General features: G+C 42.0%; 1 protein-coding gene across 2 annotated transcripts in view; it reads left to right on the top strand.

The window, feature by feature from the left end:
- The window catches only part of PGM2L1 (phosphoglucomutase 2 like 1), a 64,439-nt gene that overhangs the window by 22,689 nt on the left and 17,472 nt on the right, over positions 1–24,278 (top strand). For both annotated transcript variants that reach the window (XR_012642416.1, XM_074976168.1), the window contains exons 2-9: positions 1,298–1,465; positions 14,965–15,071; positions 19,352–19,436; positions 20,600–20,683; positions 21,273–21,466; positions 22,058–22,247; positions 22,419–22,516; positions 23,293–23,473. Coding sequence is in view for 1 of the 2 variants with exons in the window: in XM_074976168.1 (XP_074832269.1) it covers positions 1,298–1,465; positions 14,965–15,071; positions 19,352–19,436; positions 20,600–20,683; positions 21,273–21,466; positions 22,058–22,247; positions 22,419–22,516; positions 23,293–23,473 (1,107 nt within the window). In the remaining variant the exon portion in view is untranslated. The remainder of the gene's footprint in view (positions 1–1,297; positions 1,466–14,964; positions 15,072–19,351; positions 19,437–20,599; positions 20,684–21,272; positions 21,467–22,057; positions 22,248–22,418; positions 22,517–23,292; positions 23,474–24,278) is intronic.

Genomic DNA, 24,278 nt, shown 5'->3' with positions numbered 1-24,278 from the left:
TTTAAAGCTTTGCAAACAGAACAGCTGTGGAGTAAGGAACTTGTAAGTTCCATAAGGAGAAATATCTTCTAAAACCAAACCTCCGCACATCCTGTTTCCCCCAGAAGACAGTAGGAAAACAGTGTGGAAAACATGAGGATGCACAGCTAGAAATACAGAGATTCAAACCTGATTGTTAATCATTTGTTGTGCAGCATAAGACACAGGATGGGGGATGTGGGTTTTACGTTGTCCAGCATTGGCTTGGACACACTACACCTGTACTGTATTATTGATTATTTTTTTTTTTTTCTGTCTCACCAACAGAAGTTGGTTGAAATAAGATATTATCTCACCAACATTGTCTTTGTGTCAGCCTGAGACCAACATTGCAGCAACACACCATATCTTCTGTTTGAAGGTGTAGTGAACATTGCACTATGGAATAGTTCAGCATTAGCTGCCAGAGACAAGGGGTAGATTTTTGGAAAGGCCATCTTGGAGCCCAGCTCTCACTGAATAACTGTCTTTGAACAGTGGTGACTGAAGAAGGAGGAGCACAAGGGGAGGCACCAGCTATGTGACAGCTCTCCCCACACGACTCCTTTCTGTGTCATCCCTAGCTTGAAGGGAGAGTGGGCTCCATGTTTTTCCACCCAAACCCCATTCTACCCTCTTCCTACCTCCATTCACTCCTTCCCCCAAGCAGTCACCTCTAGGCAATGTTATCCTGGGGGACTAGGAGGAGGGGCCTGACAGTGGCCGCAGGGTGAAAGCAGAACAAGCTGCCCCCAGCTTGCTGTGCTCCCTTATTCATTTGAGGAATAAGGGGGCTTTTGGAAGACCAGGGGTTGCTTCTGGAAGGATACAGTCTACATGGCTCTGTAGCTTCTTGAAGGGGCTTTTCCCGAAGTGAAATCTTGTGGGAATATGCAAATGAGGCATGAGATGTTTAAATCCATGCTTCATTTGAATGTTCCCCTTTGCTCATTACCATGCCCCTTCTGGAAGGGAGGGGGCTGTGTAGATGCTGCCTTTGTGTGTAGATGGTGAAATTGACATTTTACAAATAAGAAATCTATACTTCCAAACCTGTTTGAGTAGAGAACATGTCAGAAATGACAAAGGTTAGAGCAAACAGTGATCCTTTTTTACACCAAGATGGAGTTATAAAAGAGCTTGGGTGTTTGAAAGGTAGATGACTTCTTCCTATCCCGTCAATTTGTGTTTAAAATAATTCTAATTCTACTGGAACAGAAATTATTCTGTCAGATTTTCCTTGAGCAGTGGGAACAGAACCTTCATTTTTCTTTTGCAGAACCCTAAAACAAAAGAGCAGATTGAAAACCTGTTGCGGAATGGGATGAATAAGGAACTGCGGGATCGTCTCTGTTGCAGACTGACCTTTGGGACTGCTGGGCTTCGTTCTGCCATGGGGGCAGGTTTTTGCTACATTAATGACCTTACAGTGATCCAGTCAACCCAGGTAACTGTCGTATTATACGATCAAGCTACTTATTCATAATTGCATAGTAAGCATCTTGATCACTTAAAATTATGGCTGTCATCTTCAGAGTTTACAAAGCATTTAAACTTACTTGAAAGCTATATACAGGAATTGTTATTCATCACTGAAATCCAGCCTTATGGATGGAATGTGCCAACTGTTCAGCAGTACATAGCAACACCAAAAGGACAGGAAGTGTAAAAATGTCACCCTAAACCTAAACAGGGTAAATTAGGTAAGCTGGATGTAATTACTTAAAGTGTAATTTGGCCAGTAAGCTAAAGTTTTGTTCATAGGATTCATCTGAGATTATGTGAACAACTAGAATTTTCCTCTTTGAAAGTGTTTTGAAATATGTGAATATTAAGAAGGAAAAATTGTCCAGTTTTTTTTACCTCCCTGCTACCTCTTCATGTGAGTTGCAATGTGGTCAGGAGAAGGGAGTTTTTGTTTTTAAGATGGTCTGGGTGAGATGTCATAAGAATTTTGCTTAATATGGTTTATCATTACTGTGTGTACCTCAGTTTTTGGTTTACCTGTCTCTGTTCACATCTGATAAGTACTGTTTTTTGGGCTGTTCATTCAGCCAGCATGGCAATACCTATTTGCTAGGTGCAATACCTATACTTAGGGCTGATGCCAGGAGTGTTAGGGAGGGTAGCAGATCTCTCACCACTTGTTTTTGATAGCTGTGTTTTAAAAGGTGCTGTCCAAGGTACAAGGAATTTCCTACTCATGGCCTTTGCTCTCACCAAAGCTGCAGGGAATGGTGTCATTGATGACAGTATGCTCAGGAGCTGTCTGTTAAAACATTTTCAGGGAGGAATTGCCTCTGACTTACTCAGGAGCTGTTTGCTCACATTTTCATCTGGAAAATGCTATAACACTACATGTTTAACGGTGGTGGGAAGGGTTGCTTACTCTGGCAGAGTTTCAGCAGAATATGGCCACTCCTATGGCTTGACATCTGGTGCCTGGGAGCTCATTACACTGGAATACTCACTCTTCTCCCAGTTTTTGTCCAGCTGGGGTCAGAGTGCTAAAGTAGATAACTTTTTGTTTTTTAGCCTGGTGAGAAGGATCAAAGAAGCCTTGCAGTTGCATAGTGTAGACTCGTAAAAGCAGGAGATGAGCTGAGTGTAGACAAAGTGACTCAGGATTGACCCACATGGATTATATGGTAACTTCTTGTATCTACAATACTAACTAAGAAATTGCTATGCTGTGTTAAACATCTAATTAAACCTTCTATTTTTTTGCAATTATGTTTGAGAGTCATTGAGCTTGTGAGTGCACTGCTCTCAATTTGAGTAGAATCACTCAGGGAGCTCATGGAGTGAAGCACTTGCTGAAGGATCCAGAGTTTGGGCTCAGGAAGTGGTTAAGCTAAGGGCCTTCCTCCAGTGGGGGCATGCGATCTGAAGAGGGTTAACACTTCAGCATCTCACAGACATCAATGACACAAGAGATTTCTTCAATACTACCAATGCTGTTCATAAACCGAGAAGCCTTGGAATCAATCCCCTGAGATCAAAGGATGGTATCCAACTCTTGAAAGACAACGAAACCATTGCCTCTTGCTGGAGGGAGCACTATAATGACCTCTTGAACCGCCCCTCTACTGTGATCCATTGGCCAAATCCTTCAGCAACAGCCTAGAGATGATCTTGCCACACTTCCTACCGTAAGTGAGGTCAAAGCTGCCATCAAAACAATGAAGTGCAACAAGGCAATCAGACTAGGTGGAGTCCCCACTGAAGTCTTCAAAGAAAGCAGGCCAGTGCTCTACAAGCAGCTCCACCTCTTGATTCTCAAGATCTGGGAAACGGAGCAGATGCCACAAGATTTCAGAGACACACTAATTGTCAGCCTTTTCAAGAACAGCAACAAGTTGGACTTTGGAAACTATTGTGACATCTCCCTCCTGGCAATGGCAGGGAAAATTTTGGCTCAAATCCTTGTAAACTGACTACTGCCACACTCAGAAGAAGTTCTCCCAGAATCCCAGTGTGGCTTCCGACCATTCCAAGGAACAGCAGACATGACCATCACTGCCCGGCAACTGCAAGAAAAATGTCATGAACACAACCAAGCCTTATATGTTTAATCAATCTGACCAAAGCATTCAAATCAGTCGTAGTGACCTGCGATCCATCCTCTGAAAGATCAGCTGCCCCAAAACATTCATGAGCATTTTAAGGCTGCTTCAAGACAACATGACTGCCACGGTATTGAGTAACAACAGATCCTAAAACAACCCCTTTGAGGTCAAAATGTCAGTCAAGACTGTCGTAGCCCCTCAGTGTTTTGCATCTTTATTGCCATGACCCTTCAACTCATTGATGGCAAACTTCCAGATGGTGTGAAGATTGTCTGTGGAATGAACTGGAAGCTTTTCAATCTCAGAAAACTGAAGTCTAGAAGCAAGACCTCCACAGTTGTTGCTCTTTCTCCCACAGCCCTTCAGACCATCTTAAGTGCCTTTTACTGAAGCATATGAGAATCTTGACATCACACTGAACATCAAAAAGACCAAGGTGCTTCCCCAACCCTCACTGATGGGATGATCTCATGCACCTTCTATTGAAGTCAATAGAGAACTGCTGGACAATGTGGAGCACTTCCCATGTCTTGAAAGTCATCTTTCTGCTAAAGTCAACATTAATACAGAAATCAGCATTGCCTGAGGCATGCAAGCTCTGCTTTCGCCTGCCTGAGACCGGGCGGGGAGGGTCTTTGAGAACCGGGACATCTAAGAGAGAGCTCCTTGTATACCATGCATTGGTTGTTCCAACGCTGCTATATGCATGTGAAACCTGGAAAACATACAAGCATCATTTGAAGGCACTTGAACAATATCATCAACACTGCCTCAGAAGAATACTAAATCTCTCTGGGGAGGATAAGCTCATAAAAACTAGTGTCCTGGAAGAGTCGAACATGACCAGCATTGAAGCCATTATTGTTCGTCATCAACTTTGTTGGACTGGTCATGAGGTTTGGATGTCTGACCAGTGTCTCCCAAAAACAAATTGTTTTCTGAAAAAGGAACTTTGGGGGCCAGCGGAAACAATATAAGGACATGCTGAAGGCACACGTGAAAAAGTGCAGCATTGGTGTTGACACTTGGGAGAACCTTGCCCAAGACCATCCCCAGTGGAGAATGGTAATCTGTGAGGGGATGGCACAATTTGAGAGGTCCCACTGCAGTGCAAACAAGACGAGGTGTCAAAGTAGTAAAGAGCGTAAAAACTGCCCCTCACTGCTCCACCAGCTATCAACACCTGCTTCTTCTATGATAAGATCTGTGGCTCCAGAATTGGTCTGATCAGCCATCAACAGACTCGCAAATAGGTGGGTGACATAAAGATGTCCTCATTATCGAGTGACCACCATAGTCATATAGTAGGCATCCTTCAGTCTGCATAGACTATGGATCACACACTTTAAAGTTTCAATTGAGGACTTCATTTACAGCGTCTGTTGTGACTATAAAGACCCACACAAGAGTGACAGTCCTTGCTGCATCTCTTGCAGATGTAGTGGGTGTCTGGCAAGTCCTTATTGTGCTTTCTGTGCACTTGCTTCTCCTCTGCTAGCTGTCTGATCTTCAACTCGCCCTTCTGAAGGCCCTTGTGTAACCCCTGCCTCCATCTGCTGCGGTCGTCTGCTAGATCTTCCCAGTTGTCCAGCTTGATGTCTGCCTCTCTTGCAGACATCTTTGTAACGCAACTGGGGGCATCCGGGAGGTCTTTTGCCAGAGGCTAGCTCACCATACAGGATGTCTTTTGGAATCCTTCCATCGTTCATCCTGTGGACGTGGCCAAGCCAGCGGAGTCGACGCTGCCTGAGGAGGGTGTGCATGGTTGGGATTCCAGCTTGCTCGAGGACGGCAGTGTTGGTCACTCTGTCCTTCCATGATATTCCAAGGATGCGCCTGAGGCAGCGCAAGTGGAAGACCAAGAAGAAAAGAAACAATGATACTCTAAAGCATGGGTGTCCAACCTTTTGGCTTGCCTGGGCCGCATTGAGTGAAGAGGAATTGTCTTGGGCCGCATATAAAATATATAATATAATTAATGTTAAAAGTTTACGATCTTGTGGGGCTGCATTACTAGCTGTCCAGGGCTGCATGCGGCCTGCAGGCCACGGGTTGCACACGCCTGCTCTACAGGGATCCTCCCAGGAACTGTCCTGGAGCTGTGGAAGAGCACTGGACCTGTGATTCTGTGATCTTAGGCCCCTTTCTCTGTTCCTCCATTTGAGCCAGCATTGGGAAAATTCCTGCCCTTTGGGATGTAAATTCAGAACTGCATACCTCATTCATATCACAGATTATGAAGCACTCAGGTGGATGGGAACACTCAAGGAGATATGTGGAGCAATTCACATGTTTCAGGTTGTAGTCTCGGGGTAGCCATGTTGGTTCATAGCTTCACAAAAAAACAAAGGAAAACCATGCAGTCCTATAGCCGTTTACTTAATAAATAATTGTTAGTCTCTTTTATTGAGCTTTTGTGAATGAGACCCACTTCAGATTTAAAGCAGGGACTTGGGAGTGGGGGTGGAGCGGGAGAAAAAGGGGTGGGGAGAGGAGGAGAGAGTCACCTATCAAGAGGGCCTCTGGAAAGAGAAAATTAAGTGGGATGGCTTCCATTTTAGGCTATTTTTTTCAGGCAGTGTTCTCATGCCGAGAATATCACATTGCAATGAATGGGGCACTTCACATCTTTCAGTCTGTCACAGAGAGGTGGGTGCTGTCTGTAACAAGACTAAGTCCTTCCGGGCTACCCAGCAGGATACATCTAGTAAAAAGTGGGACATTATGGGGCCAAAAGTCTGTTTGTCTGGCATGTTAACTCCTGCGGGCGGTGAATTATGCAGTCGTGTTGGCTGACCATGACTATCAAACTATTCCAAATTGCAGGAGTTGGTCCCTGCCTTACCTGAACAACAGTGCCCAACCCTCATCAGTGTTATCCATGAGGGGCAGATTGTTGCCCATGCAGCTTTGCAGTCCCCTGTGGACATCACAGACATGGTGGGTAGGATCATGGCATTTGCCGTGGTCATGAGGCATACATCCAGACTCCCGCCCTTGGAGGTCCCCAAGGACCTGCAGCAGAAAGTGGAGGACCTCTCTTTTGTCAAGCAGCATCCGTTTTCCAAAAAAGAAAGTGGATGAGGTCCTTCACTCCGATTCCCGCACCATGCTGCATACACTGGGAATGTACACTCCCCTCAGTCAAGCTGAACCATTACTCTCCCTACCAAAGTCTGTGGGAGCAGTTCCAGCAGCAACAGCATAAGTTCCATTGGTGACAGCTCAATAGGCAACAGCAACAACAATCCGCGGCATCCCACCCTCAACAACCCAAACAGTTTTAAGGATGTGGTCGAGAATCTGAGAAATCTTTCTGTTCTGGCTGTCACACAGTATGGGCACCACCTATTCCATCACCTGTCTCCACCCCTTTTTCCACTGCTGCCATTATCTTGGCCAAGTGGGTCCTGGAGCTAGTGGCCCAGGGATACTCTCCCTGTTACCTATACCCCTCCTATCCACCCCCTACTCTGTCTCTCTTCAGGGACCCTTTCTCATGAGCATCTCCTCGAGCAAGAGGCTCAGCACCTCCTCCACCTGGGAGCCATCGAACTGGTGCCCCCAGAGTTTTCGGGAAGTGGGTTCTATTCCAGATACTTTCAGACTGAGGAGAAAAATGGGGTGGAGGCCCATCCTCTACCTCAGCAACCTCAACTTATACATTCTCTATTGATGGTTCAAGATGGTGACTCTCGCAACCATCGTTCCAGCTTTGGACAGAAATGATTGGCTTTCAGCTCTTGACCTACAAGATACCTCCTTTCACAACACTATCTATCCAGCGCACAGACATTTCTTCTGGTTTCCCATGGGGTCCCACCACTATCAGTACCAGGTCTTCCAGTTTGGGCTCTCCGCAGTGCTCAGGGTGTTCTCTAAGACTCTGGTGGTCATGGCTGCCCACCTGCATTGACATGGAGTTGTCATCTTCTCCTATCTGGACAATTGTCTCATAAAAGGACTGTTGTTTCTGGAGGCCTTTTGAATGGTGCAGGTCACCATGGACCTTCTGTTAAGGCTTGGCTTCCACATGAACTGTGAGAAGTCCACACTTCATCCCACACAGTCCCTAGAGTTCACCAGGGCTCACATAAGCACTGCCACCACCAGGGCCACTCTGCCCATCCAGAGAGTCCAGGTCCTGTGTGATCTTATCCTGGTGATACAAATGTCCCTCACTGTCACATTGTGTGTCTGACTCAAGCTGCTGGGCCACATGGCCGCTCCCACATACCTGGTCAACCTGGCCAGACTTCACATGAGAGGGATTCTGAAGAGAAGCTTTCCCCAGGGTGCTCATCTGCTGCAAAGGGAGATTTGCCAATTCCAAATCTGTTACATCTTTTCAGGCCAGCTCCTGAAGTTTGTCAGACCCATGATCCAGTTTTGGTACTGATCACACCAGAAGCGTATGCTGTCATTAGCAAATTATGTAAGTTCTTAATACCAGTGTTTTTGGTGGTCCAGAAAGAATTGCGGTCCACATGGCAAGTTTAGTCACTACACTACCTCTTTAAGAGCACGTGGTACTGATGCCCAATGTGGTGCTGAGGGAACTGGTACATTCCAGAGAACAGCCACCATTAATATCCCTGGTACCACTATCTTTGGGTTTGGCTTACTGATTCCCTGTGCGCATGGGTTCTGCTCAACCATTATTGTATAGCTGAATCATCTTAATTGGATTTAGAAGTGGGTTCTATTCTGTCCCATGTCAGATGTGATGTCTTCCCTGCATCAGAGCTGTGGGCTTAGTGAAGTCCCAGCAGTGTGGACACCATAGGGGCCATGGCCAATATAACCATGGGGTTCTCCATCCATCATATCAGAAGCTGTTCTGGACATGGTGAGGTGTCTCTCCTGCTCGTAGAACTTCTCTTCACCCATCTGAGCTGTCTTCGTAAAGGGTGTGCCAAGGTCATCTGTCCTGCAGACAACATTCTCACATGACAAAGACCAAGCAACAGGAAAATGTGGAGACAGCTTCTCTGCTACAAAAGGCAGACCGGCTGTTGCCTTGGCATCCTGATGTGTTGTATTCCTTACTACCAGATGAGCTAATAGTGATGGTGAAAAATTATTGACCACAGGAAGATTACAAGTCTCACTAACTGCTTAAAAGGATGGCAGCAGTTTTAAACATTCAAATGGAAAAGATCCATAGGCCCTGCAATTGACAGCAAAGGTGTTTTTGTAGCTAACACCAATAAAATAAATTGCTTAAAAGATGTGCCGGAGATTGTTCCGACTAGCAGAAAGCTTTTAATTAGGCATATGTACTTGGTCAGTTGAGACATTGCCCTATTTGATCTTCCAGTCCATGCTTCTGTTAAGTATTTTGGGTTATTTCTTGCACTGAAAACATCAAGGCTTGACAGTGCCATTAAACTACATTTGGCAGTGATCTCAGCATTTCACTGTTCAGTGGGTGGGTGATGCTTTTTTCTAACCCCACAGCTATTAGGCTTCTAAAAGGATTGGACAGATTATATCCTCAGGTGCAACAGTTTGGTTCCCCATTTAATGCTAATCTCGTCCTAACAAAACTAATAGGACCTCCCTTTGAATCTTAACTTCTCATTTCCTGATTTTCCTATATTTAATGTGTTGCTCATTTTCAGTATTGCACAAGGGGATGATGTACTGCTATTAATTTTTTTTTTTTGCCATTGAACCTTCAAATTGCTATATAGTCTGGGCACAGGGTTACCTAAAAGATTGTCTAAAGGACTGGGCCAAAGGATGGTTGACAACTACGTCTCATCTGGCACAGTTGAATTCTCAACAGTAAGAGTAAAGACCGTCTGTGTGGAAGACAGAATTTTCTCTGGGAATAGTCAAAGACTGTGAAATGAGCTGCAAAACAACATTCCACTGTGCACCCCTGCTCCCTGGGGGAAGTGGATAGAGAAATTAAATACATGACAGATATCTAGACACTTTTGCCTAACAGACTGGAAGGTACTCAGGTAATGTGGCAGTGAAAACAGTTTTAAAGCTGCTATAGAGCAGAATCGATACTGGGATTGGTTTAGCTACGGTAGAGATAAGGGTGACAGAACTTCCTATGGAGAAAAGTCTGGTGGCCTTGTTTGCTATTAAAATATCATGTTGATGATGCAAAGGAAATTAGTCACTTCACTTTTTGACTTCTGTGTATGGTGGTGGTTGAAGCTGTTCACGCTCTGAGTGCCTGAATACTGCATGCTGTCTCTGTGTTTTGGGTCAGCTGAAAGTGTGAGTCAATTTTGATTGGCTAACAAAATACGTCATTGGCAGGAAGTGAAGAAAAGTTTCATTTTATGCACCAGGGAATCTAGTGACCTATGGTGTGTGTGTGTTTTTTTGGGCGGGATTGGGGACTGTTACTGAAGGTCAAACTGGTCTTTACTTTGTAGAGAGGCTGTGTTTCTGATTGTTTTCTTTTTTGGTCAGGTGGAAGTACAAAGGCTTTTGATATAATCTCTTTTCATTGGGTACTTTCAATCTTCTGTGCTTTGGATACGTCAAGGATGAGGTATAGTGAGAGTGTGTTGGATAATCCTAATTTACTAAAAGTTTTAACTGCTTCATTCCTGTAGCATCAGAGGGGTAGCCATGTTAGTCTGGATCTGTAGCAGCAACGAAGGGTCCTGTGGCACCTTATAGACTAACAGAAAAGTTTAGAGCATGAGCTTTCGTGAGCTAACTGAAGAAGTGAGTTAGTTCACGAAAGCTCATGCTCTAAACTTTTCTGTTAGTGTATAAGGTGCCACAGGACCCTTCATTGCTGATTCCTGTAGCAGTACTTGAGATGGCCTTTGGCATAATTCAGATTTGCTTCCTTCTGAGGTGCTCTATTTGAAATCTGTTCTAAGTGTATCCTGTACTCCTTGGCCCCAATGTTTTGTGGTTTAACTGGGGTTATATGATAATACAAAGGTCTGATCCAGAGTGGTGCCCAGCAGCCAGTGCTGTTTACACTCTTAGGGGATTGTGAATGTTTAGCACCCTTTTTGATTGCCCAGGAATGCAATATAAATCTGCAAGAAGCATTAGGGTCTAGGCATTGATTATGTTTAGTATATTACTAAAATCTACATCCAAAGGCTTTTCTAAGAGTGCTAGAAACACTATTGTTCTTTTAATATTTTTAGCAGGGGAAAAAAGGCTGAGCCAAATTGGAGTTAGATAAGAGTTGGAGAAAATTCTAGGCTGTGTATGCTTGGATAAGCATTAAATATCAGCAAATTAATATTTTCTAAAGCTGTTGCTCTCTTGTATGATCCAGTGGCTTTGATGCTCTAAGGATGCAGTGGTCTCTGATCATTCTAGGGTTCTCAGTGTTACCCCAAAAATAGTGTATCATAAGTATATGGTTAATGGTAGGTATAATTTATTATGGAAGTGTTTGAAAGCTATCGGTGGTGATGCTGAAAATGGAAAACAGAGAGAAATCCCAAAAGGGAATGGGATTTCAAATAGTTCTCTTAGTTTAAATATTGGAGAGGCTCGGGGCTCTCCCTGTCAGCTTTATTTTGATGCACTGGCACAAAGTACAAAAATTAACAAGCTGGAAGCAATTTAGCCAAACCAAATCTCAGACTTGATTTCTTACTGGCTAAATAATACTTAAATGAGGCGATGAAAATATTTCCCTTATAGTGGATATTGTAACATGGAAAGTGCCAGGTAAAACTTCCATATGACTTGTAAAGATATAAAGCAATGATTATTTTACCACACAGTGAATATACTCCATATGGAAATCTTTAGTAGGTAAACCATTGTTGCAGGCTGAATCTCTAATAGAGTGGTTTGCAGCCTGTGGCCCTGTCAGCCCAGAGGTGAGGCTCATGTGATATCCTCAGGTCTGTACAGGTAATATTGGGTGTGGCTCAGATAACGCATTGTGGCCGTGTCTACACTAGCCAAAAACTTCAAAATTGCCATGCAAATGGCCATTTCGAAGTTTACTAATGAAGCGCTGAAATACATATTCAGCGCATCATTAGCATGTGGGCGGCCATGGCACTTCAAAATTGACACGGCTCGCCGCCGCGCAGCTCGTCCAGACAGGGCTCCTTTTCGGAAGGACCCCGGCTACTTCAAAGTCCCCTTATTCCCATCTGCTCATAGGAATAAGGGGATTTCAAAGTAGCCGGGGGCCTTTCGAAAAGGAGCCCCGTCTGGACGAGCTGTGCAGCAGCAAGCTGCGTCAATTTCGAAGTGCTGTGGCCGCCCGCATGCTAATGAGGCGCTGAATAGGTATTTCAACGCTTCATTAGTAAACTTTGAAATGGCCATTTGCATGGCCATTTTGAAGTTTTTGGCTAGTGTAGACATAGCCTGTGAGTGGTACATGTAGCCCACAATAATAAATAAGTTAAGAACCACTGCCCTAGTCTGTGGAAGTAGGGGAAGTGTGAAAAACCAGCCACACTTCGGAGGAGAATATTATTGTTTATATTGTGATAGAATCTTAATGTGCCAGGGTCTTCCTAAACACAGACAAATATGAGATCTCTGCCAAGACTAAAGCAGGTATGGGTGAGGAGAAATGGGATATATCATTTTAACAATGTGGCCAGGGTTGCTACAGGCTATTATCCTACCTGTTAACTGTTTGTGTGCAAGTAAGGATTTGGAAGCTGAGAGCGGGCTAAGAATGCTGGAGCTGAGCTTTGCTCTGAGGAAGGAAGTAAAAGGGATGAATGGTGGCATGAAGGAGGACAAGGAGAGGAATTTAGGCCATGTTTATGCTACTACTTAAGTCAGCAAAACTTATTCACAGGGATATGAAAAAACACACTTCCCTGATCAACAGGTTTTAATGGCGACAGAGAGGTAGCCATGTTAGTCTGTACTCCAACTAAACAAAGCAGCAGAAGCGATACATGCGTTGCAGAGTATCTCCTGCCAACATATGAACTATAGCCCATGGATGTTGTTTTACTATGATGACAGGAGAACTCTCTCTTGCATTGGCATAGGGCAGCTACATGAACAATCTTACAGCAGAGCAGCTGCATCACTTCAGCTTTGTCATCAAATCTCTCTACTGTAGGCATGGTTTAAATCACAAAAATGCCACTGACAAAACTTGTCACGCTTTGAGCAAAGAAGGGAATCCAAGATGAAGTTAGAGTAGAATAACTCAGGACAATTGTTAACAGCAAATTCAATTAATTTAAAGTTTACTGAAGTGGAAATGGGCAGTTGTACTATTTCTGCTAGCATCCAAGAAATGTCCTAATGTGTATTTTGCCGCTGCTGTCAAGCAGCAGCACTGTCAAACCTAAATATTCAAAATTGAATCAGTCCCCCAAAATCAGAAAAAGAGAACTGCCTTCTGGGCTTTTGCACCTGTAGAGATCACTTTTTAAAACTTACCTGCATGGGAGCTGAGGTTCTCGCAGTTCAATGACTCCAGGAGCTGGGTCTTCAAGAACATAGAAGTGGAAGCTCATGATAAAATCTCAAAAGTTGGCATCACTGAAATATGAGTGCTATTGTCTCTTAATCAGAGTAATTTTAAAAATAAAACTTTTAATGAGAGATCATGGATAAAGCTCAGTGAAGAAGCTGAGAGACATTCAAGCTGTTAGAATAAAACTGAGCATCAGGTAAGCCTGTTAACTATCCATTAAAAACCCCATGATTGATATTTGTGCTGGCTGAACTATTCTGAGCTTATCAACATCTGTACTGTGCCAGTTTGTGCACGAGGTAGGAAGGGAAGTTGATACATGGAACCTCAGGCATGTAAGGGATTTTGAAGAGTCCAAGGGAAATTTCAGTCCCAATGGCTGTAGGGGGTCAGGATCTCAGGATTTTTGTATGTGGAAATGGGAACTGTGCATCATTGTATCAGTTATGCAAAGATGGACAATTTACCTCCTGAGACTGACTAAAATAAGCTTTAGATGTTGTCCCTGTATTCTTCAAATCTCTTGGGGCCTATAGGAGCTATTTTAATATAACAAAAGCAGTAATAGGTGGTGGTGCTGACTTTCCACTCAAGCTAGATCCCATAGGTCGAGAGAGGTTTAAATTAGCTTTGTTCATTTCTCTTTGACAATTTCCATTAGTTCATGAGCCTTCATAACTAAGGCTAAGTCTATACTGGTGAAATAAGTTCATTTCAGAGAAGCAGTTCTAGCTACAGCATTTGCGTAACTAGAATAGACGTGTTGGAAATCAACTTATTTCCCTATCATAGACCTCTCATACTCTCCCATCAACCTCCCTTACTCCACGCTATAGGGTGAAGCACAGGGGTCGACTGCTGTTCCAGAGAGAGTGATTTTGCACATCTTTACCAGACCCAGGTCGATCTTCCTCGAAGGGTTAGACATGCCCTAATTGGAAATTCTTTAGGGAAGCCAAATGGAGCAATGTGAAGACTGAGTGCCTATTCAGCATCTATGAAACTTCACAGGGTGACTGTTAGATGCCATGGCCTATGTCAAGCTGTCCCTTCTCCCCACCCACTGACACTGAGCACAGAAGGTGGTAGCCCCCAAGAGACATTAAAAATACCTTGCCTTTATAGGCTTCTGCTTCAAAGCTTCCCAAAGTCATGGATTCCCTCAACTTGGGAGAGAGTTGCCACCATCTAAGTGAGAAACGCCCTCATTAGAACCCAGGAAGATGTCTCCCTCTGGGGTATCCCCAAGCTCTTAACTCTCCTTTAGGAGAGAGCTTGAAAATAAAGAGGAAGAGATAAAACTGCAAGATCTGATAGCTGACCTTTCAATCTTAGGTATGCATAAACACATACCCTTCTTTAGGGCACAGGAACCAAATCACTGCCTCTAAACAAAAGAGGTGATTTATTAGCAAAATAAAAAGATATGTGATAAAGCACACTTGGTTGCAAGGTGTTATAGAGCAACTAAAGAAAAAGGTAAATTAAAGGACAGAGAATTATTTCCCTGAGATTTTAGTTTAAAAGTTAGTGTACAGGGATATACATCAGCCAGCCGAGAAATCCCACACCAGACACAAAATAAAATATAACCAGATTGTCTGACTAAACATTTATTTTCTGCTTACATATCTGTATTCCCGGATTTCTTTTGAGGCCTGGATATTTTCTGAATTTCCAAGCCTGCTTCAAGGATTTGATGCCCATTTTTCTCTCCATTCTATCTGGTCATTTGTTTGCAAATATTCATGAGAATCTAGTCAACGTTTCTCTTCCTGTGAACATACTGGGAACAAAAATATTCTGCAAATGCTATGTCTGAACCAATGTTTGTGCATACTCATTTTTACTACCAAAAGCAGAAGTCTTATTCCCCTCAGAATTCATTGTGCCATAGTAGACTAATCATTCAGATGTGTATGTACTATAATGAAGCTAACTCTTGGTGCTTCTGGTTTGCTGCAGGGAATGTACAAATACCTTGAGAGGTGTTTTTCAGACTTCAGGCAGAGAGGTTTCGTTGTTGGATATGACACAAGAGGTCAGGTGACCAGCAGCTGCAGCAGTAAGAGGTATGAGGATTGATTTCAGTTTGAGACTATAATTCATCATTTGAAGTTTGTCTTAGAATGTTTCTCTTCAGTTGGTGAATTTGTCCCATTTTTAGTGTATATTTCTCTAGTGCTAACGCATCCTAGTTCTGGCCTAGGCCCCCTAGTGCTAGGTGCAGTATAGACCCATAAAACCAGTCCTTGCTCCAAAGAATGTATCATATCTCAATTCACATGCGTTCTAAACGAGAGGTTCCTAGGATATGGAAATCACTAAATCTCTGAAATATAATTGTGAAAGCAAACTTAAAATTCCAATCCCTTAGCTTGAATGCATAACAAACACTGCATGCCTGTAACAGAGAGATAGCTGTTAGTCTATATTCTATTAAAACAAAAAAAGCAGTCCAGTAACACTTCAAAGACTAACAAAATAATTTATTAGCTCATGAGCTTTCATGGGTTAGACTCACTTGTTCAAACTATAGCCATACCAGAACAGACTCAATATTAAAGGCACAGAGAACCAAAAATCGCCAATTACCTAGCCCATTATAAGGACTCTTGTTTACATACTTTGTTTTATATGACTCTTGACTCTGCCCCCATTGTCCCTCTTCTCTTCTGATTTGCCCACCTGGATTACAATTTTTCTGATTTGTCAACCTTTAACTATTTTTGGTTTTTTGTGCCTTAAATATTGAGTCTGTTCTGGTACTGCTATGGTCTGAAGAAGTGGGTCTTTCCCGAAATCTCACCACCTAAGAAATTATTTTGTTAGTCTTTAAAGTGCTACATGACTGCTTTTTCTGTTTTGACTGCATGCCTGGTTATCAGTATGTCTGAATTAAATTTTATTGCCGAACTCTAGTCAAAACTGTCAAACTACACTTCTGATTGAAACAGCAGCATGTAAAAGGAGTAATTTACTACTTCAACCCCATGTGACTATTGCAATACTATTTGTAACACAGGGATGTGCAACATATGACCTATGGGCCAGATTGGGCTGTACAGGCTGGATTAAAAGGCGTGTACCCAGCTTCAAGGGCTGTAGAGTGGAGAGAGCTCCAGGTGCTGCTTCCACCCTTCAGCAAAATCTCTCCACTCCTATTCACCAGCAACCACCGAAAAGGAGCTGAGAGATTTGGCTGGGGGCAGGAGCAGTGCACGAAACCCTCCTGCCTAGCGGAGAGAGCCACATGGAATAGCTAGTGGTCTGGGGCTGCTGGCAGGCGGGGAAACCTACTTGAAAGTGCTCCTAGCTAGAGCCGGCTTCTGGCACTGCATCCCAACTCTCTCCTGGACCCTGTACTGGCTCCTACTCACTTTCCCCAGGCTAGAATTCTCTGTTGCATTTATAGTCTCTCCTGGATTCTGCACCCCAGTTCCCTCTCCCTAGTCATCCCCAAACTCTCTGCACCACCTGCACCCCAGTTATTATCCTGAGCTCCCTTCTGCACCCAATCTCCATCCCAGACCTCACACCTCTTACATAGAAAAGTGACCCTTGACCACTTGCCAAAATCTTGCAGTATGCAGTCATTCACACACAGGCAAATGGCATATTTTCTAATGTTATGAATAAAAAAATCCAAACTTCTACAAATTCAAAGTTGTTTGCTGCTGCTGATTTTATTAAAGTAACTCACCCAGGCTGGCGTGCTGTTTTGGAAAGAAATGATTTTGCATCTTTGCTCTTTTTTTAAAAAATGGGTAATGCATAGTTAGAAATGCACAGGGAGAGTTCCTGTAACATGATTAATTCTCACTTGATCATATTTCTGAGACTCTACTGTAACATTCTGCAAAGCAACACTTACATTATCAAGTGATTTAAAAATTAAATTACACTTCAATGTCAAAGTGAACAAAGTAAACATTGTATGAAATCCATATTTTTTCATCCTGCTTGTTCACTTACAGGGATTTCTCCCCGTCCCCACCTGTTTTATTGATGTAAGTGCAAATAATGTTCTGGTTATAAATACTTGTGAAGTTGTAGTTTCAAAGACATACTGTTAGATGAAATTGAACTAACGTTCCCCCTTGCCCTCATTAAAAGATTATTTTAAACTAGTTCTGTCTGGCAGTAAAGCTAATGACCATGTCTTTCTGTAGCTCTTTTTAGATTGTTCGGAATAAAGGAAATGAGTGGCTTATTGAAGTTTATTTTAGCAGGAGTATATTGATTTGATTTATGTGAATCATCTGAAACTGCTGGACAGCATTATCAACCACCAATCACTGTCGGTTACCAAGATCTGTTTTTACCCATCTTAAAAGGCTTTTTATTGTAGGACTAGCATTTTTGAAACCTCTTCTGTGGGGCTTAGGTTAGTGCTTCTGTGATCAAGTAAACAAATAAAATGACAGAACACACAATTCAAAGAGTTTGCAATCTAATTGCAGGCCTGTCACAGTTAGTGAAAGAAGCAAACAGAAGGTAGAAGTGGTAGTCAAGTGACAAGGTACAATAATGTCATATGACTACTTAAGTGTGTTATGTGGACTTATTGATGCTTTTGTTGTATTATATTTGTTACATGTTAGATTCAAAGCTCCACATACGTATGGGGCTAATATAACACATACAGTATTTCAATACATGAATAACAGTAAAGAGGGAATTAGAAATCAACATGCATGGAAAACATGTAATCCATTCCAAGATTGTCAGTTGTATGTGCTATATATCACAATTCTTCTCCAACATGAAGAAAAAGGAATATCAATATTAGTGTGAGAGGCAGCTCATTTGGAAGACATCAGAGATCTCACAGTGAAGTTGCAGCCTGAGACCTTGTCAGTAAGGATGTTCCCACAGAGACATAGTTATCATCATGGAACAGACTATCCAAATACCATATGAGAACTTAAATGGGAATATGGGAAAAGCCCTCAGATCACACACATCTCACTGTAGTTGACACATACCACCCTACCCAAGAACACATACAGAGTGTCATCAAAGAGTTACAACCCATGTTTAAGTGCAGTCTGAATGGAATCTCTCTCAAACCCTTTTTCGTGGCCTTCAGTGAACTCCTCCCCTTTCCCTGCATCCTGTTAAGTTCACCAGAAGCAAATTTCTTAGACAGCCCCATCTCAAACCAGCATGAAACACTGACAGAACAGATGCAAAACCTGGAGACGTGTATCTACTTCTGCAATAATCACTGTATGCCCACCAAACACTTTTCAGGATTCCTGAGTCAGTCTTTTATTTTTTGCAACATGGTGTATAGACCTTATCCAGTGTATTAAACATTCCAATAGCAACTATGTGGATAAAAGCTGACATGCACTTTTTAAACAAACTCACCCTGAAAATAAAACACACTGAAAACCAGCAAGTGATCTGTGGGTGAACACTATCACAAAATGATCACTCTATATTTGACCTATCAGTCATCTGCAAAGTAAACTTTCACAGTGCCTTCAAAAGTTAAGCCCGGGGGCTTACATTCATAACTTTGCTAGACAGGAAAAATTGTGGACTGAATGAAGACACTGGGTGAAGGGTCCATTGTTACAGTCTATAACCCACTAACCTTGTCCTACAACTGCAGAGGTGTTAACTATGTATTTCAGATTGGAGCTGTTGCAACATATGTTCTACTGTGCATTTAGGTGTGACTGCCCTTTTCCCCGACCTGAAGAAGAGCGCTGTATAAGCTCAAAAGCTGGCCTCTATCGCCAACATAAGTTGGTCCAATAAAAGGTCCATTACCCCACCTCTTGTCACTCTAGCAGCTTCTTAGTCACTGTGGCTGCTTCTACTCTAGCCACCTTTCGTCGGAGTTGGCATAGTAATGAGGCACTTCGACATTCCCTTACTCCATTCTAGTTTTGTGGGAGTAAGGCAATGTCGAAGTGGAGCACTTATTTCAAAGCTGTCCACATCTACACTGTCAATCTTCAATCTGAAGTCTGCACTTTGAAATTTGTGCAGGTGAGATTATGCTAACAAGGTGCTGAATATGCATATTAGCACTTCATTAGCCTGCTTCGAATTGCCTCATTACCATAGCACTTCTGACTGGATGGAGCAAGTGTAGAAGCAGCCTTGTTGTCAGTGAAGCTTTTTTAGGACAGGTTAAGTAAAGCCCCTGGCAGGGTTGGCTAGTAGGCTAGCCCTCTCTACGGGGCCAAGACCAAGTACACCTATCTAGCCTTCTAAGATTCCTTCTAGCCCTGCATTGCTATGATTCTATGATAAGAACTTGTTCTTTGGGTTTGGGCTTTTAGAACACTGTTGAAAATAATAGAATTCATTGAATATTTTTCCTCTTTTATAGACTTGCAAAGCTTACTGCAGCAGTCCTGCTTGCAAAAGGCATACCTGTGTACTTGTTTTCAACATACGTTCCTACGCCATTTGTGGTAAGTCTTTCACATTTTGCTCTATCACAGCTAATATTTTTTAGCATTTCATCCAGGCTGCCATCTTAATTTTAGCTAAATATTTTTCTTGTCAGAAGGCCAAAATGGAATGGAAGAATGAAAAAATAGGAAAGAAGCGGAACATTTAACTCCTTTGGCAGGCTTTAGAAATCATGGCATTGAAGTCTATTTTGCTATGTTAGTATTTAATTCATAGTAATTCTGGCAGCTTAGGTAGAATTACTCCAGTGAGAAACGTGAGCAAAATGTGGCCCATAATTAAAGGTGGCAGATAGGTTCCTTATGCTTTATTGTACTAATTATCACCTTTGCAAGTAGTTTTGTTGAGTTCAGTGGTTCTGTGACCTCTAGACTCTTCATGGGGTTGGTAAAGTAAATGAAGGACTAGTCTCTGCAGTTTTAGTCTTCATTTTAAACTTCTAAATATCACTTGGGCTTCCACTTGGATTAGTATTTGTACTGTGCAAGATGTCTTAGTGACTGGGCACCAGTTGTGGATATGACTGATACTATGGAAGAAATAATCTCATTAGGTTTCTCAGTTTCCTGAATTTTGCTAGTGTTTTTTGTATGAACTCCATTGCAAGCACATTGAGTTTAGGATGCTTGTGGTTGATATCGTGTGTGTATTTCTAATCTTGGTGTTCTCAATTAATTCCTTCATGTTGTAGGACAAAATTACTTTGATCCAGATTGATGGTTTCTGTGCCTTCTGGTTTGACTTCTATCTATGACATTTTTAAAAAATCTATTTTTAGCTGTAGTTAGCTTACCAAATATTTTGGTGAAGTCCTTCCTGGATTCGAATGGTTTTTTACTTCTTGGTAGTTGCTCTGGTCTTTTCTGTTCTCCAGTATGTGTAATCTAAGTGGACAGTTTTCTTCACCATAAAACATTGTGTGCTTAGAAGTACTTCTGGCAATTTATCTCTTTTGAAGGTTGATGATGGGAATGTTATGTAGCAGATAAGAACTCTGATTGTACTTTCTCTCACACAACCCATTGCTGATAATGGGGGACACAGTGTGCTATCCAGCCGTTCAAATGATAGCTTGTGAAATTTTAAGAATCCCCTGATCTCACTTTATGCCATTATCTGTCTGATCAGAAGTAGTGAATTTTAAATTGCTTTCATCTTCCAGCCCTATGCTGTTCAGCAGCTCAAAGCTGTAGCTGGTGTCATGATCACAGCATCTCATAACCGTAAGGAGGACAACGGATACAAGGTAAACTTTGTACTCTTATTTTTGCAGATTTGCCATGCAGAAATTCACTTACCAGTATACAGTGTGTCACCTGTATGCTAGAGCACCTGGCACTTTATAAATAGCCATGGAAAATGGTTTCTGCTGGAGTTTTTATAGATATACTTATTAGAAGGAAAAATAGTTTCACATAATTGCTCACTCTATTTTATTGTCTTCTGAATTATATCCCATTTTTGAAAACAGAAGTAAGGTGGTTTCCACTTAGTCTTCTATAGGCCTTAAATAAAGGTGAGGGTGAAGTTTACGACTCTGTCCTATGCCATTAGTTACACATAGGCTATGTCTACACTTTCACTGAACTTTGAAGGGGGCATGGTAATGAATATGCAGCACTTCATTGGGTTAATTCTCCCTGTGGCAACTTGGAAGTGTCAAGCTTCAAAGTGCCCTGTAGCCGTGGGCACTTCAAAGTGTCTTTAATCCCCAAAATTTTGTAATCATGTGATCATGGGTTGTGTGTTGTTTTTTTGTTTTGTTTGTTTGTTCGTTTGAAGGTTCAGTCTCATCCATGTAAAACACAATTCTCAGTGTCGGTTTTCTTTGACAGGTGTATTGGGAAAGTGGAGCTCAGATCACATCTCCTCATGACAAAGAAATCCTGAAATGTATCGAAGAATGTGTTGAACCATGGAACGGTTCCTGGAATGAGAATCTAGTAGATACCAGTCCTCTTACACAAGATCCTCTTAAGGAAATCTCTAAAAGCTACATGGAGGATTTGAAAAAGATCTGTTATCACAGGTGCTTTAATGAGAAAAATATAACTCCACAACTAATACAGGGTTTACTTTAGAGATTTATCCAAGTGTACAGGTCCAACTTTAAAAGTAAGGGTGGGAAAAATACTATATGCAATCAGCTTTGAGTGAGGGGTAGGAAATGGACTAAGTTAATGGGCTTTTGTAATCTTTCTTGTGATATATTTTTTTATACTCCTTATGTAGGTAATTTCATTACCTTTAAACTTGGTGGTTTACCTCTTGCGTTCTGCTTTTGCCCTGTACAACAGTCTGATCACTGTTTCTGGTAGCGCATGAGTTTGGTATAAAGGGAAGTACATGTCCTATTTTTTTAGGGATTTGCAACCAGCTGAGCAGCAGAAGTAAAGATCCCATTTTTCCAGACAGATGAATCGAGACAGCAATCTTTTTTGAATGCCTACAGTTGAAACTTTCCTTTTCCACCCATTCGTTGATGGCACCTTAAACATCTACACATTGAGTAGCTTTACTGTAAATTTGTTATGTCGTCTTGGCATTTCATCATGGTTCATATCACAGCATTTTGTGAAATAACCTATAAAGTTAACCGAAGGCTGCTTTTCTTTTTCAGGGAGCTAAATGCAAAGACCAACTTGAAGTTTGTTCATACATCTTTCCATGGTGTTGGACATGACTATGTACAGTTAGCTTTTAAAGCATTTGGCTTTGAGCCTCCCATTCCAGTACCTGAACAGAAGGATCCAGATCCAGATTTTTCTACTGTCAAATGTCCAAATCCTGAAGAAGGGGAATCTGTGCTGGTATTTGTCTTTAGCTTTGTTTTTACAGTAGGGTTTCCACTTGTTTTTGAAATGTTAATGTAATAAAGACAGACCTCCTGAGTGTGTGTGACTTTCAGCTGTGTTAATTCACTTGAAGACTACAGATGAGTTTGCTTACCTGCATATAATTTCTAAATGACCTTTTTTCAGGAGTTATCTCTGAGGCTTGCAGAGAAAGAGAGTGCCAGGGTGGTGGTGGCCACTGATCCTGATGCGGACAGATTGGCAGTGGCTGAACTACAAGAAAAGTAAGAAATGGGACCTTTCATTTTTAGTTTTGTCTAAAGCAAAAGAGAGAGAGAGGAGTGCATCGTGTGATTGTGGGGGATCTAGCTGGTCCAAGCTCTGATGTTGGTTATCACTTTATTCCACCATCCCTAACAATGTGACAGTTGATCCCAGTAAGTTTTTGTTTAAACTGGTAAAATCTTCATCCTTTTTTCTTACTTTTATCTAAATGATCATTTTTAAGGAAGATTAGTTAAACATTTTCACTAAAGATCTGTCATAAAAAGTGATTGTAGACATGTTATTTATGATCGCCATATACTTTTATTGCCATTTGGCACACCCTGTTGAATCAATACAGCGATGAGAAAATGAGCTGGATGCTATTGAACATACCTGAACTTTCAGCATAGTAGTTAACTTTGTTGCAACAGCAGAATCAAATCCCAGCCACCCCTTCACTTGTGCAACCCCACTGAAGACAAAGGGGATGCAAAGGTGTAATTGCATGCAATGTGTGTATTGCCAATACATTTATCATCGCTGATGGGGTCTTTCTGGGTTATCTTGTTTGAAGGGCGAGCAATAGGGACACAACACTTACTTTACTTGTAAATGGCAAATTTGGCCTGGAAGCCACTGAGAAGGTAACAGAGCCCTGTTAGTGTTTTGCTCATGGGGCTACTTTCTGGGGTAGAATGAGATTGTTCACAGAATATGTTGTGCAATTTTTAACTCTTAATGCATGCTCCTGAGAAAGTTGAAATGTTTAACATTGTTTCCATCCTGTTTGCAGTGGTCTTTGGAAGGTGTTCACTGGCAATGAGCTGGCAGCTTTGTTTGGGTGGTGGATGTTTAGGAACTGGAAGGTGAAGAGTTCCAAAGGAGCTGATGTGAAGAGTGTTTACATGCTAGCAACCACAGTTTCCTCTAAAATTTTGAAGGCAATTGCACTTAAAGAAGGATTTCACTTTGAAGTAAGGATGGTTTGTGTGTGTTATAATCCCCAAGTGTTACATTCAGGAAGAATAGAATAGCCTTTGCTGTCATAACTGATTGCCACAGGTTCTGTTGCCTCATTACCTCTCAGCATTCCCCCCGACCCCAATTAAAAGAAAAAAAAAAAGTCAGACACAAATTACTCTTTATGGCTGTGCACAGAGGATTTTTACTCAGGACTACTTTTGTTTACCCATCAGGTCTCATTTGTATACCTTGCAGATTAGCCTGTGCATTGTCTGCTAAACCATGTTGTGCAGACTATAAGGTCTTGTCTGTTGACTGGAGTCAGGAATTTGGATATTGGCTTGCCAATCTGATGTAAGAATTTTTTAGATTTGCCCTCCACCGCAGACTGCAGATATTAAGATCTAAAAGAACTCTGTCTGGAGGCACATCTCAGGACTTGTGGTAATCACACATGCAGTGTAAGCGATACAGTAGCAGCACAATTTTTACTAAAATCAGTAGTGGAATTTCACATAATCAAATGTCTGAGGTGGTGATCACATACAGATTAGACCACGTTGGTCGGTTAGATAAATGCAGTTTGAGTATACCGTTAAAATAAGCCTTGTATAACACCATACTTGCACTGCCTCCTGAGAACTTGGGGAGTTAAAGGACTAGCCTCATTCTGCTGCTGGTGAGAGGTGAGAGAGTATTATAACAGAGGACGTTTTAAAAATTTAAATAATAGTTTGTACTAGTAGAAGAAATCTGTAGAAAATCTGTCTCCATGCTGTTGGCTGTGGGGTGTTATAGGCCTGTTTATTTCACTTT

The sequence above is a fragment of the Carettochelys insculpta genome, chromosome 1 (genome assembly GCF_033958435.1).
Source record: "Carettochelys insculpta isolate YL-2023 chromosome 1, ASM3395843v1, whole genome shotgun sequence".
Taxonomy (NCBI): Eukaryota; Metazoa; Chordata; order Testudines; family Carettochelyidae; genus Carettochelys; species Carettochelys insculpta.
The sequence above is the reverse complement of the archived record's forward strand: the minus strand, read 5'-3'. Positions and strand labels throughout refer to the sequence as shown.